This window comes from Zeugodacus cucurbitae, chromosome 2 (assembly GCF_028554725.1).
Source record: "Zeugodacus cucurbitae isolate PBARC_wt_2022May chromosome 2, idZeuCucr1.2, whole genome shotgun sequence".
NCBI classification, from domain to species: domain Eukaryota; kingdom Metazoa; phylum Arthropoda; class Insecta; order Diptera; family Tephritidae; genus Zeugodacus; species Zeugodacus cucurbitae.
The window spans coordinates 72,622,474-72,637,853 of NC_071667.1; the positions used below are offsets into that span (position 1 = coordinate 72,622,474).

At 34.6% G+C, this 15,380-nt stretch overlaps 2 protein-coding genes across 5 annotated transcripts in view; one reads left to right on the forward strand and one right to left on the reverse strand.

Moving 5' to 3' along the window:
* LOC105209215 (pickpocket protein 19) overlaps positions 1–15,380 on the forward strand; it is a 210,694-nt gene that overhangs the window by 185,577 nt on the left and 9,737 nt on the right. For 3 of the 4 annotated variants that reach the window (XM_054225392.1, XM_054225393.1, XM_054225394.1), the window contains 8 exons: positions 3,102–3,435; positions 3,530–4,055; positions 4,117–4,239; positions 4,474–4,623; positions 4,732–4,873; positions 5,266–5,319; positions 5,453–5,591; positions 6,646–9,007. In XM_054225392.1, the coding sequence (XP_054081367.1) occupies positions 3,224–3,435; positions 3,530–4,055; positions 4,117–4,239; positions 4,474–4,623; positions 4,732–4,873; positions 5,266–5,319; positions 5,453–5,591; positions 6,646–6,763 (1,464 nt within the window). In that variant the 5' untranslated portion in view covers positions 3,102–3,223 and the 3' untranslated portion in view covers positions 6,764–9,007. Of the gene's footprint in view, positions 1–3,101; positions 3,436–3,529; positions 4,056–4,116; positions 4,240–4,473; positions 4,624–4,731; positions 4,874–5,265; positions 5,320–5,452; positions 5,592–6,645; positions 9,008–15,380 lie in introns of those variants that run through there. The other variant, XM_054225395.1, reaches the window with a different exon arrangement.
* LOC105209214 (pickpocket protein 19) lies at positions 9,826–12,841 on the reverse strand. The gene is made up of 6 exons (XM_054225391.1): positions 12,534–12,841; positions 11,750–12,470; positions 11,362–11,511; positions 10,987–11,306; positions 10,825–10,928; positions 9,826–10,747 (listed from the first exon to the last, which is right to left on the reverse strand). Exons 1-6 carry the CDS (start codon positions 12,701–12,703, stop codon positions 10,599–10,601), a joined length of 1,614 nt encoding a protein of 537 aa, XP_054081366.1. The 5' UTR covers positions 12,704–12,841; the 3' UTR covers positions 9,826–10,598.

Consider the following 15,380-nt stretch of genomic DNA (forward strand, 5'->3'; position numbering starts at 1 on the left):
CAAATCAAATGGCAACGAGCTGCAAATATTTCTTCGCACTCAAATGATAATACACAGGCAACGAATTTATAACATTTTTTTAATACGCACAGACACAAATAAATATTAATACAAACATACATCGGTATATAAATGTATAAGTCTGATGCTAATATAAATATTTGTACATTTAAATATGCGTATAAATGAATTCAAGTAAATAAATTATGTCGATTGCTATTAAATTGGCTCAGGTGTCTGGGCACTTACATAATATATACGAGTATATGTCTCTAGTATATCTGTATGTGTATGTGCATATGCTAATATATGCATTTACTTGTACATTTTCGTGCTCTCGTAGGCGCATCACTTCAGTGCGAGGTGCCAAAGGTGTCAGTTGGACGACCCACGAAGGCGTCGAGGTAATTTGCCAATGTCAGCGTATAGCGTGTTAACATGATTTACTACTCTGCCGTGTCGGCTAACACATATATACTTGCATATTTTAGCACGGCTTTGCGTGAAACGCCCATTAAACTGCCTATCATCAGATCGTTTGCAAGAGCAAATGAGCGTATTGTGCATATTTGCGCACTCACAACTGACAAATAAATTGAATAAATCGCGTTTTTTATGAACTCAACGATTTATTTTCGACAACAATGCGATTTCCACTCAGACATTCTACAAGTATTTTTAGATAATGCATGGAAAGAATACGAGTAGATGGGGGATAGTCTGTCAAACAGGTAGAAAATAATATTTTAATGATTTCACAAGTTAGGTGAAGAAATGAAGAAATTATATACTAAAGCAACAGAATCTTCAGATTTTCTAATTCTTTAAATGTGTTCTCTAACCCAACTGAGGTCCTTCATCAAAAAACAGGCGACTTTAACGATAAAACTTAATGTTTTCACTTATATTAAATACAATCCAAATAAACATTATTTCCAGTCAATTTTAACGCTTTAACTACCCCGAAGCTAGTTTAGTGCTTAAATGTAATTGCACCCTTGTCATACTTGAAAGTCTCGTCCAATCAATGCATGTTCATTTCAATCAAACCCGCCAGCCTCAATATCTCTATTACTTGGCCATTTATCCCAATCAATTACTTTGAACTTCCATTGATGCCTTTAATGGGCAATGACACATAAGAGCTATTCTTTTGAAATCTTAAAAGCTTTAAAGCGAAAGTCTTACGCAGCGACATCCTGCCGCGCTGCGTCTGTAAAAATAAAGTACACCAACTAATTAAACACAACTTGGGTCCAGCTCCGTCTTACTGAAGTGGCGAGTGGATTGACAGCGTGGGAGTTTCCAATATATGGTATGTCCAAAAGTCATAAGAAGAGAGAATAATTAAAGAAAAATTGTCCAAATTATGATCCGATATTTCTTAGGGTTCTTGATAGTTCATTTTCATAAACTCATTGAGGTTCAAGTCTCATTGAATATATCTAAAGATAAAGTCAGAACTGAATAACCCAATCATTTTGGTTAGAGACTGGAGTCGCTCTAGAGTTATTTTCAAAATTAACCACGGCTCAATAAAGACTATAGACGTCTAACTATCAGCACCTAAAATCAATTTAGGAACAACACTTCTGCAGTAAAGTATTTAAGCTTAGCTTTATATTAAGTTTCCTTCGAATAATATTAAGAACAACCCTTACCCGAGTATATACCAAGTGTATTTACCCAACTGCCCGTCCTTTTGGTGCTGCTAATGAATGTGTAAGCAAGGCATATTGTTTATCTTAGTATCTCACACCACTCTCCTTGGCACGCACTCGTCAACGCTCACGGAGCAATCACACTTTGGTGGCTACAAAGCAAAGTCAAAGTTCGTGTTGGCGCAATTGGCAGTTGGCATTTGATGAACCCGCCGGACCCGGCGAAAGGTTCAATCGGCTTTGTGTTAAATTAACCTGTTCGCGTTTGAGCAATTGACCGAAGGCGATGACAGTCAGCGAATGGCGGTCAACGCTACGGATTGCTATATATATAGTTCAAAATACACTCCTGCTCTTGATTCCCACGACGTACATACATAAGTACCGTATTCTTACTTAAATAAACTTGTCAGACGAAAGGAATTAATATATATAAAAATTTCCCTTCAACCATTTGTTGGCACAAGCGGGTGTAAATAATGACAAAGCTTCATTAAAGAGTAACCCAAACAAAAGGAAAATCCAAAAACACGAGGCGATGAAGCCTATTTCGCGGCAGAAAATTCGTAGGGCAGTCTTAATTGCTTCTTGAGTATAAAGTGTCAACTCTGGTCGCGTGGCCAAAATGTTTCGTGGGGTGAAGAAGTCAGGCCAGCCACTTCGACCTTCTGTATTTACATTGTAATACTGACAAACGCTTCACTTAACTGAACATTTATTTTTCATTCTCAATGCCACGAGGGTGTGTGTATAATTGAATCACTTTTCATATATTTCACATATATATATATATATATTATATTTAGTTTTAAATAAAAATATCTTCAGACTTCCTATTGCTTTCAAAGTAACCACTTTCAAAATCTAGAAACATGAAGTTCTGTTCTATCTATGTCAGATTATCTGGAGTCAGACCTTTGCCTCGATCTAAATATTGATCTGAAGAAGGTATATTTCAAACTCTCACCTAGGAATCTTTGCTTTGATGGAACAAAGAAGTTAGTAAGACAGAAGTTAGAAATTTGAGGTACATTTTTTATACTGACACACACATTTTATCGCTTGAGTGACTCTTCTTAGCGTCATACTTCGAACTTATCCAGCTACCCTCGTATCATTATTTAATGCATTCGGTTTATTAACTTTTTCGACCAGCTTGGTGGTGTTTTCACCTGAGGTTTAAGATCGATTGTGTACTTTTATGGTTAGAATGAAATGAAATAGGAACTATTAGGATGCCATTGATGACCAATGAAGTGATTAATGTAAGCAATGACACAAGGTAAATAAATAAGAGCAAACAGTGATATCTCCAGTCTGATTTTTAATAAATCAAGACGCACTAAGACACATTGTATTGATGGAAGATATTTCTGACGACCTTTATTGCTTTCTTATATTTGTTTTTGGTAAACACTGCCTCATACCAACCCACCTTAGCTTACATAACTGTGGTTTTTCCCTGCTCTTGGTGCTATTAAAACCGCAAACTTCATTAAAGTGCTCAACAGATTTCCGAAAATCGTCTGTATGTATAGTTCGGCAGCTATTCGATTGTGGTCATGACTTACGCATATTTGCATGAGCTCACATATCCCGCGTCGAAGCCACGCAATGAATTGCTCATCTTCAATCAGACGGCCGCAAAGGCAAGGCCGACAAAGAGGCCGACGTTATGCCAAGTAGTGCTGCCATATTGCAAGGGCTACTGCGACATCGCCTCCGTGCATGGCGTGCGCTATCTGACCGACCCCAAACGTCACTACTTCGAACGGTGAGTTGTTCAAAGCCAAAAAAGCAAAAATCATAGTTTGAATTGTAAAACTACGCTGATTTTATATGTGTGCCTGCTCTTCACATTGTCACAGCGTCATCTGGCTGCTGCTGCTCATCGCCACCACCTGCAGCTGTTTGTACGTCTACAATGATTTGGCCGATTTGTACTATTCGCAGCGCATACACACGATTGTCGAGGACTCCGTGTCGCCCATCTTCACTAAACCATTCCCGGCTATTGGCATATGTCCACGCAACCGCATCAATTGGCCAAAACTTATGGAAGCCCATGAAGTATTTCTTGCACGGAATGCCAGCGACGAAGCTGTGCGGACATTTCGCCGTTTCTTCGCCATAATGGGTGATTTCAGCTTTGGCAATTTCTTCCAGTTGCGTCCGCTGTATAAGCTGGATATGAATCTGTCACTGCTGGACGATGTGGACATAATGGAGGTCATGCGCTATGTCAGTTTCACATGCGATGAGTTGTTCGTACAACCCTGTCGTTGGCGGCGCAACGCATATAATTGCTGTGATCTCTTTTCGATGGAACGTACGGAGTATGGGTTTTGCTTTGTCTTCAATTCGGTTATAACAGATGAAAGGCGCGAGCGACAGGTGAATCTTTCTATCAAAATGTGTTGTAAAAGAGGTGAAGCATATTTCGTACGTTTTAAAGCTTAAGGACCGCTATTATCCGTATCACAATTCGAAGATTACCGAATTATCTGGTTTGGATGTTATCATAAATCTCGACGAAAGCAAGGAACCGCCAAACGTTCGTCCCTCAAATGGAATCTATGTGAGTTAGTTACTTTATGTTTTCTTACGCAACACTTTGTTCGGTCTTGTAGTACTTTAGCCCGACTATTTAATCATTACGATATTAGCTGTTGACCTTAATTTCTACAAGGTGGCCACATTCGGTGTCGGGGTCTACTCTTTAAGGACTCCAAATTCCTTTTCGCACCGTTATTTTCTTGCAGTTTTGCTTTCACACGATTAATCCCTCACTTACTTCTCAACTCATTTACAGGTTATGGTAAAACAGCCGGAACAATGGCACAGTGACCCACGCTTTATCATGCATAATACATACACGAAATTACCTGTGGTGCCACAATTCACCTTAACCGACGAGCGAACACGTGCGGTAACACCAGAAGAACGACGCTGCTTGTTTCAAGTAAGTGCACTAAATTAATCACACATTCACTACACTACTACATAGTTCCTGTATTCATGTCTGCAATCATATATTCAAAAATGCGTCTTTGTGGAACTATCTACGTAGGATGAAAATCTACATCCTCTATACAAGAAAATCCCAGGCTTGGAATATCGACGTGGTAACTGTTTTACACGCTGTCATCAGGAATATGTTTTCAAGCTATGCAAATGCAATTTGAAATTGTTCTTTCCACAGCATGAAAGTGGTGAGTGCTTACACATGCGACACACCTCCAATATATGTGAATGTACATACCCTGTAGGAAAAAGTGGAATTTATACTAGATATTTCGCCCGGTAGATTTTTTATGTTTCTATTAATATTAGATCTGGTATATACTTGTAAAAAATATCAAACATTGGATTTTCTTAAATCTTCAGTTACTCCTATAGCGGAGAGCATCAAAGCTTTTGTGACGTAAATCTCCTAAGATCGAATGTGTTCAGAAAATTTCCTACAGGGTACATGCGTATGTGAATGTGTTACGCTTTGCAACTGTTCAATTGAAAGAACATGGGTGTATTCGAGGAATTGCTAACTTTTCAATTTTTCTTCTCACATTTTTACTGTTTTTCTTGCATTCCAATCATCGTTTAGATAATATAACGGCATGTACAGCAAAGGATTTCAAGTGTCTCTATGAATATAGAGGTAACTTTAGTGTGTTAATGTGTAGCACAGCACTTTTATGCGTTCATATTTGAGTAATGCACCGTTGTGAATTGCACTTCTTCGACTTCACTCCATTCTTTTTCTTCTTTTTTATCGACTTTCCCATTTGCAGAAGTTTTCAAATCCGACAATCACATATCGGAGAGCGAGTATATTGAGGAGGTGTCCAATAACACTATGATTTGTAACTGTTTGAATAGCTGCAATCAGCTGATATATGTCACCAATTACATAAGTGTGCCGTTAGAAGAGTGAGTTTAAATTTTTTTATTTATTTTAGGAATGCTTATAAAAGTTGTAAAATATAAATTTGAATTATTTACATATATGTATCTGTCCCACATTAGTATATACAAAATGAGGGTCACAATTTGAAACCTGGTCTAAATTTGTATAAAGTATCTTCATAAAATTGAAGAAATGATCGAAAAAAGTCTACGGGAGAATAGTCAAAATCTTTATGTTGATATCCAACATATTCCTGAAGTACGATAATATTTTCAGCTGTATTCATACTTCTTTGCTTGTTCGTGTATTTTTAACCAAAAACAATTCTGTAACCATTCCCCAGCCTCCATATTCGACAACCCGTGTCCCATTTCCAAAAATAAAGATAACCTTAAAGTGCCAACGTTTTACAAGCATACGAGAAATCGCTGGAATAAGTGCATAATATCGAATGGGTACTATTTTGAAAGCAAATGTGGACGAATAAATTAAAAAAAAAAGGTCCCGTTATTTTTTGAACACACCATGTAGGGTGTAAAGCCAACCAGTTTTTTGAAAATCCTTATATTAGGTAATGGGAGCTAAAGATATCTGATAAAATGGTCGATTTTCCGGTATATTGAAAGCCATATCTACAAAGGTTCTCAAATTCGCTATCTGGAACTTAAAAAGTTAAGGCTAAATTTCAACAAGAAGAAAATGACAGGTTCTAGATATTGAAGACACGATTTGTGAAAAATATTATTCCGATATATTAATTAATATTTGAATTGTCTATTATAAAGTGAAATAATGTAATGAAGTTAATACGGGAACTAGCGTGGAGATAGTACGATTTCTATAATAATATAATATAAAAATTGTTCGATTAATTTGTGAGATATGGGATTTCCGATGAAACAAATTTTTATTTAAAAAATTGATTTTTATAAAATTTTATTTTTTTACTCAAAAGCCTATCTTAGCTGGCCTTTTATTTTAGCATTTTTTTTAACTCTCAGCATTATATACTTATATCTTCGACAAATCTTCTATTTATTAACTACCCACAATCCTTCTACTCCATATCACTCTCAGGATCAACGCCACAGATGAGGTGAAACAAGTACACCTGGATGTGCACTACTCCTCCACCTACATGATGAGATATAGCACACGCATCCGTTACACTTTCGTCGAGCTGCTAGGTGAGTGAGAAAAACAGCTCACAACAAAAAATGAAACTTTTTCACTTTGCGATTTAAACGCTTGGAGTTAGATGAGATTTACTTTGTCACTTTTTTCCGTATTTTCTTCTGTATGATTTTCTGATTTTTCCAACACTTTTAAGCACTTTTCAATTTCCCAAGCGATTTTTGTTTGTTCTTTGACACTTCCAATTTGCCACTTTCATTGGTTGGTTATTTCAACATATTTTTTACTCGCATTTATGCACACTTTCAATTTGGTTTCAATATTGTTTCCCATTCAATATCGAATTAAACGTACCATTTTAGCTTTCGTTCTGTTTCTTCTCTACAACTATTGTATATACCATTTTGTATGTCTTTCACCAGCTAACTTTGGTGGCATCATTGGCCTCTTTTTGGGCGCCTCACTGATGAGTGGCGTTGAGCTCCTCTACTACTTCACCATTGGGCTTTATACGTATCTGCGTGAACGCGGCTATATTTTCACTGGCGTCAATTTCTCATTGGATGGCAGCACAAAAGTTGCCAATTTAAATCATAAAAATGTATCGAGGAAGCGCAAGCGATTTTTGGAAAATAATAATCACACACCAAAAGTGCATTTGCGACATTGAAGTTGGAGATTATAATATCATATGAAATTTACTCAAATAATTTAAATTGCAATTATAAACTGATTAATGTGGTTTCTGGTCAGTGATTATATAATAAACAAATATAATAAATAACTTTCAATTTGCATTAACTGCTAGAATTGCTATCAAAAACTATTCATTCGTATAAAGAGTCCTTAGTTGCTTAATGTTCATTGAATTAGACACAGTGCGCACGTAAGTGAAATGTTTTGTGAATGCTCATCTGTCAGAATATGTTAAGTTAAGGTCAGTTTTCGCTGCATACAAATACATATCTGGCATTTACTGCAAGTATTCATTCCCTAGAATTGCAGGCAAACTTCCAAAATCAAATTGAAATATTTTAATGCAACCTTGTGTATTTGCGAAATTGTAGAAAATGCAATATTTATGCAGCAGTAACTGTAATCCACAAACAACATTTATTATTCAAGCTACTGAAGCACCGGCTGCATGGCAAGTCAAGTGCCTGTGGTAAAGCAAATATTGTAAAAACAGATAAATGTGATGAAATAAATGCACTGATATGTGCTGGTATACATATAAATAAATATGTATACATCCGAATACACACTCAGTTTAAAGTTTGTGCTATATTTCTGTGTATAACCAATGCTTGACCAGTGCTCATAGTGGCTGCACTGACAGCAACTGCAGCAACTTTTATACAACTCATGCAAATCACTTTACACATATATACAACTTCGCTTCTTTACTCGTATATGTTTGTATATATGTATTCATATACATACATAATTGTATATATGTTTGTACATTCTCATTTCTTTGGGAATTGTTCGCAATCAAAATATTTTGCAATGGTTGACCACAAGCCACTACTATTCAAGCATAAGTGCTCGTAAGCATGATCATTATTGTGAGTAAGTTTTAGTAAAATATAAAGCAACAACAACAACAAGCAATGAAACCAACAGACAGCAAAAATAAAAATAAAAATAAAATTGTTTGCCTTTATAATAAATTTATTCATTTGATATGCTTTTGTATGGCTTAAATGTAGTTAGAAGGTTGAAGCTCTTTAATTTGGTAAACGATTTGTGGATAAAAAAATAAAATAAATGTTAAAATTCTAACAATTAATGGCACAAAAAGGTAAAAATAATATACATATATGCACAATTGAAAACTCGCAATTTATTTATTTAATTTTATTTATATTATATAATACACAATTTGGCCCACATATTCGGCATATACATATATGGTAAAGTCTAATAATATTAGACATATGGGTGCTAGTGGAAGTTATGACACGATTTCACCCATTTTTGGCACGGAGACATATTATTAAAAGAAAAATCTTCCCTCTGAAGTTCTTTAAAATATCTGAGAGACTTATCTATATTTTCGGTAAAAATTTTATTAGCAGCACTAAGGTCCTTATTTTCGATATATGAGGCCTTGAAAAATTATGGTTCGATTTCGACGATTTTTATAAGGGCGATGCCACACTATAAATACAGTATTTGTGCAAAGTTCTGTTCCGATATCTTCACCAGTGCTTACTTTAAACATATATTGTAAAGTAAACGATTCAGATCGACTTCGATAAATGGGAAGTAGGCGTGGTTGTGAACCGATTTGCCATATTTTCACAACTATCATTAAGATGCTATGAAAATATTACGAACCATATTTGTAATTAGTCGAGTCGTTTTTTGAGATATTGGTTTTTGTCCCATAAGTGGGCGGAGCCACGCCCATTTAAAATTTTGTATACCATTTTGAGTGCAGCTTTTCTATACCATCTTTATTATGAAATTTAAGGTTTCTGGTGCTTTTGCTTATTGAATCCATCTTATTGAATCCCATCTTCGAAAGCAACCTTCTTGTGGTGCCAAGAAATACGTGTACCTATATTTTCGGTAAACAATTTATTAGAAGCACTAAGGTCTTCATATTTCATCAATACATCTCAATGTTTACTCAATTTATAGCTTGCACAGAAAGGACAGACCGGATCTCAAATCTACTCGTCGCCCTGATCAATTTGGTATATATAATATATGTACATATAACCTTGATTAGTTTTATGTGTTACAAACAACCGTTAAGTGAACAAAACTATTTTACTCTCTTAGCAACTTTGTTGCGAGAGTATAAAAGAACAGTTCAATAGAAAAAAAGCATAACTTATCATAAAACATAACCTAACGTAACGTAACATAACTTATCTTAACTTAAAAGATTTAACTTAACATAAGATAACAAAAATAACTAAACAAACCGAACCGAATAGTTCAATATATAAAGCATGACTTAACATAACATATAACGTAACATAACATAACATAACTTAACATAACTGATTCATAATTGATTTTTGCTGTACAATATAGCATAACATAATATAACATATCATAATAAAATATAATAAAACTTAAGATAAAATACATTGCATAACATAACATAGCATAACATAACATATCAAGTACATTTTAACAAACTCCACATATTGAATCAAAATAATAAAATTGATATCAAATAGTTGACTGTCAAATTAAATACTTTATTTTTTCAACACCTTTACCCATTAAGTCCCCTTGGTATTTGCGTGGCAGGAAAATTTAAAACACGATCGCATTTCTGTTATTCAAAGGTTAATCAATTACGGCATACAATTTATAGCTATATTATATGTAAAATAATCTGGTGTCGGGGGAAGGGTTCGACTAAATATCTAACGACGCTTTAAGAGATGTTTAATGTTTCATATTTATTAGGTTAATATTAACACCGATTTGCTCTATTTTATCAGTTAAATTTTTGTAGAAACAGAAAAAAAGTCTATCAAATGAGATTATTAATAATAGCTTTTCGATATGTTGGAAGATGTATGAGGGTATGTATATAAATAATGTAACAGTAATTGAAGTGATTAATATCGACTTCCACAAAGAGTAATTATATTTCAGTTATCTGATTAGGCTTGTAGTGCATTTATGTTATCTAAATCCTACAATAATTATTATATATTTTGCCTGAAATTATGTTCTATGTGTATTATATATGTAAATACAGTAAATCTGTAAACACTGAAATAATTAACATATCAGCTTACTTAACATACCAGTACTGATTATGCTGACGTCATTTTAGCAGTATGCACTCAATATGGGTACTTACAGAATGTTTAATAACAAATATTTTACAAACAATAAATTATTGCTGCTATTATAATATTTTAGTATGACAATGAATGAATAATATGCTTTAAATAAATATATAAGTCAATAATACGCCGTTTCCAACGACCACATGACTGTTTAAAACACTCGATTAAGCTCATGGCAGAAATGCCCAGAAACAGTCCAGCTATGCCGCCATAAGAAACTATATTTAACAAAAATTTATGAAAAATAAGTTTCTATTTAATTTTGTAAAAATCATTTATAAGATTTCTTACTCACCGAGCAAATCCACCCAAGTGGCAACCAATGTAGAGCGATAGGAAAAGAAAGTCGAATGTTGATAATACACTTGAAGCTCAGTAAAATTCGCGCTGAGATCCTCACTGCAAATGAAAGCTAATATGAAACATATTTCAACTCATATTTTTAAATAAAGTTTACACCGAAGAATCTGCTCCATAAACCGATGCGTCATATTGCACGTAATCACAGTTGTGATAGCAGCAACAATTCAAACCGCTTCGGTATAAAGCTTCCTCATAATGATTTTTGCTCTCATAAAAGTTAATGTAATCTTCCAAATCATTTAAGCAGCCCACATTTGCAAGACTACAAAATTCGGTTGTAATATTGACTTCATTAGTGACGCTCTGCAGAATAGTTTCTGTTTCTAAGCTACAATTACACTTGTTGAGCACATATTTCAGGCGACATTTGCGTCTGCAAGCGCTCTCTGTTAGGTTCATCTTTTGCATTTCACTCTACGAGGAGAGTATAATTTAGAGATCTAAAGTAGAGTTTTCTGTACTAACTTACAGTAAAATAACAGCGTCGCAATGTTGGATGTATCGTGGCTATTTCAGGATCGGATGTAAAACGTATTGGATTGACCATGATTACTGTACGTTGACCATCAAGGAATTTAGCTTGGGTATCTGGCTCAACACTGGGTTCGTGGACGACGATCTGAGTAATAAATTTAAGATTTTAAGAGTTCATAGTTAAAATCAGATATATTAGCCAGATCAATTTTTGAGTGAAAAGACTTGAAATACTCCTTGATTTGTATAAAATATATGCACTCTGAATAATCTCTAATACTAAGTTAGTAAAAGTTTATCTGTCATTCGTGTTCGTTAAACCCTTCAGTCTACGATCCACAACCCTTACTATGAAATTAATAAATACAATAACAGTCACTCACCGTCAATTTATCCATTTTCATCTTGTGAACATATACCCGCAAACCATTACCAGTACCAGTACCAAAAGAGGTTCTGAGAGAGCTTTCATTGGATTCCTTTTTCTTCTTTGGAAAAATCGGGCTTAAATCAGAGACTAATTTTACATTATTCAACACAATAATTACCTCATTGTGAAGCATATTGAAAGAGAAGCAATAACCTCTATAAATCGGAGTGAATCGGAAAATTTCACAACAAGGCAACTCGACGCTACGCCAAAAACATTTCTTGAAGAACTTTCCGCAATTATAGACAAGCATTTGTTGTAAATCATTCCATGTGTAGTTAGAAGTCTCAGATTTCCAAGCATATCCATCATCATTAGATAATTGTATACCATCTGCATGAGACACACTACCATTTAAGGAGTCTCTTCCATTCTTTTCAAAATCTCCCATTTGTTGTGCATAGATTAGTTTACGAAGTTGCTGATCGAACTGCTCTTCAATTACTGCACTGTAATTATTGCCCAATAACTGTATTTTCATATGAGGTATGTGTGTCCAATTGATGCCGATTAGTGGGCAAATGGATACAGCGGGAAACGGTATTTCACCAATATGCACATCGGTGCGTTCGATAACGGTTTGCACCCAATTGTTAATGTAACGCTTCGAGGCCTTTGCAGATACATAAACCGTGGTCAATATTACTGCAGTGATGGTTAAAAAGCGTAGAATTCTACGGAAAATTGGTTATTAATTTTTATTGTTTTTTTTTCTACTTTTTATTTTTGTTTTTTACTTCTTAAAATATTGACACCGATTTGTAGTTCCCAGCTTTCCTGCGTTTTCATTACCGATTACTATTTGTTCACTTTTAATTTTACTCTCACTCTCACTTGTTTTATAGTATGAATTTCCATATTCCGTGTTACTTGCTTTATCCGCGGTTTTATTGCCGTAGTGCGCCATCGCTGAACTTCCGTTGGAATATGATTGCCACAATTATAGATTCGGCTGCGACTACCGTGTGATTATTGAACAAATTAGTTTTATCTTAAAAGCTGTAGTAGTAGCAATTACAATTACAAACCTATCTAGTATGAAACAAAGTCGTATTCTCTGGAAATAGAATACATTCATACATAAGTAAATAACATAAACTGATAAAATATTCAGCATAATGCATTAGATAATTGATAAGTATGAAGGGGTTGCCTTGTGTATAGGTTTTACTATATAAAAATAATTTTTTTCATCACTGTTTAGTATTTTTGAATAAATTTTAGAGCAGATGATAATTATAATGGTGCGGTTGATCAGTAGTCCTGATATTATCTGGCTTGTGATTAGCCTAGAAATCATACACATAGCATCTATAAAAAACCAAGTGACAGTCAAGACTCTTAGGACAATTCTAGTCGACCACTCCGGCTTCGCACGGGCTTAAACAAACATTTCAAAAGTTATAAGTTGTTACACTTGTTACTCTCCCATACATATGTATGTACTTTGCCGTTTCTTGCGTGGGGTCATTTCAAAAAAGTAAAATGAGGAAAATTCTAACATGAAATTATATTTTTTTTGTACTGAGCTAAAACTTGATTACGACCTCTAGTCTTTGATCTCCGTTGTCTTTCTCTCTGATTATGCAGGCGTTGGGAACGTTCAGAGTTCGGCTCCCTAGTGCGACCTTGTATATTTCTAATATTTTGTTCTTCAAGCCGCTGCACACGCTCCGTACTCGACTCTCAAGCGCATACTTGGGAGGTTTTGAAATTTTGTTCAGCAAGCAGCTGCGAACGCTCGTTACTCGTTACTCTCTCAGATTAAGATTCTCCATTACGGAGTCTTTTTGATACCCTCGCCTGAGAACTATTTCCAAAAAGTTAAGATTGTAGTAATATAATATAATATAGCCTATGTTACTCGGATTGAATGTAGCTTTACAATGGTAGAAGAGTTTTTGAAATCGGCCCGTCTTATCATTAACCTAAATTAAATATGGCTACTTGCTATTTATGTATCTAAACTGATTCTCGGTGAATAAACCAATTTGGATGTTTTGGACCGAGAAGTCTTGTTTATCAAATATGATCTTTTATTAATAAAACTAATTTGAAATCGATCTCAATCTCTAAAAAGTTTTGTCCGGTCCTATCGAAGCTTTGAATTCGTTTCCATTATACTCGAAAATATGAAAAAACAAGAAAAAACGTCAACTTCGGCTGTACCGAAGCTAATATACCCTTCACAGGTGCATTTCTTTTAGTAACTATGTGTTTAAGCAAATCTAAAGACGTAAGAAAAAGTGAGTAAAAAAATAAAACATTTTTCTAATTCTTTTTAGCCGGGTTGTTTGCTAGAAACATTAAGGTTTTATAGTTAACCGATCTGAACAATTTCTTCGGAGATTATATTATTACCTTAAGCAGTAATCCATGTCAAATTTCGTGAAGATACCACGTCAAATGCGGAAGTTTCCCATACAAGCCATTGATTCCGATCGTTCAGTTTGTATGGCAGCTATATGCTATAGTGAACCGATCTGAACAATTTTTTCGGAGATTAAATTATTTCTATGAGCAGTAACTCACACCAAATTTCGTGAAGATATGTAGTAAAATGCGGAAGTTTTCCATACAAGCCCTTGATTCTGATCGTTCAGTTTGTATGGCAGCTATATGATATAGTGGTCCGATATCGGCAGTTCCGACAAATAAGCAGCTTCTTGAAGAGAAAATAACATCTGCAAAATTTCAAAACGATATCTTTAAAACTGAAGGACTAGTTCGTATATATACAGACAGACGGACGGACGGACGGACGGACAGACAGACGGACATGGCTAAATCGACTCAGTTCAACATACTGATCATTTATATATATACTTTATAGGGCCTCCGACGCTTCCTTCTGGGTGTTACAAACTTCGTGACACACTTAATATACCCTGTTCAGGGTATAAAAAGGAGTTATTAAATATAAAGCACTTTGCAGCCAACGTTTTTGGGCACGATTTTTCTATCATCACATCGACAGGAATTTGTAAATAAATCCCTGATTCATAACCTGTGAAGATATCATACTTAGCCCATCATATCAATGGTATAATTATCAATATTAATAATTAAGATAATTAAGATAACATCCTTTACCATAAACTATATATTTATATGTACATATAAACTTAGAAGAGTTCTTATACAAACTTTGAGGCACCAAAAGAGATAGCAAGAGTATGGCTCCAAAAGAAATAATTATAACTGTGAAAGCTAGGAACGAAATCTGTAGTTTTTCTGAACACAAACAACCTTGTAGAATGGTAAAATATATTGACAATTTCGAGATTTCAAACGGAACTGAGTTTCGAGTTTTATTATATATTTTCTGCGCCATAATTAACTGAAAGTTTGAACATTTCTCGAATATAATTTTTTACGATTTTAATTAGATTCTTCTTCATAAACGTACCTCTCAGCATACTTCTGCAGCATAATAATTTCTCCTTCTAAACAAATACTGTAATAACACGCCATTTTCCAGGATCAAAGCAAAATTACACAACAAATTTTTTGACAGAACTTTCGCGTTTAACGCTTCACAACATCGCTGCTCTTCATGTTTTAGACATGATCGCAAAGAAAAG

Bases quoted from the DNA above. Each gene is read 5' to 3' on its own strand.
- LOC105209214 (XM_054225391.1), bottom strand. From the start codon at position 12,703: ATGGCGCACTACGGCAATAAAACCGCGGATAAAGCAAGTAACACGGAA. The intron at 12,471-12,533 runs GTAAAAAACAAA...AATTTTCCGTAG, and splicing joins CGGTGTCAATATTTTAAGAA to AATTCTACGCTTTTTAACCA. The intron at 11,512-11,749 runs GTGAGTGACTGT...TTTATTACTCAG, and splicing joins TGAAAATGGATAAATTGACG to ATCGTCGTCCACGAACCCAG.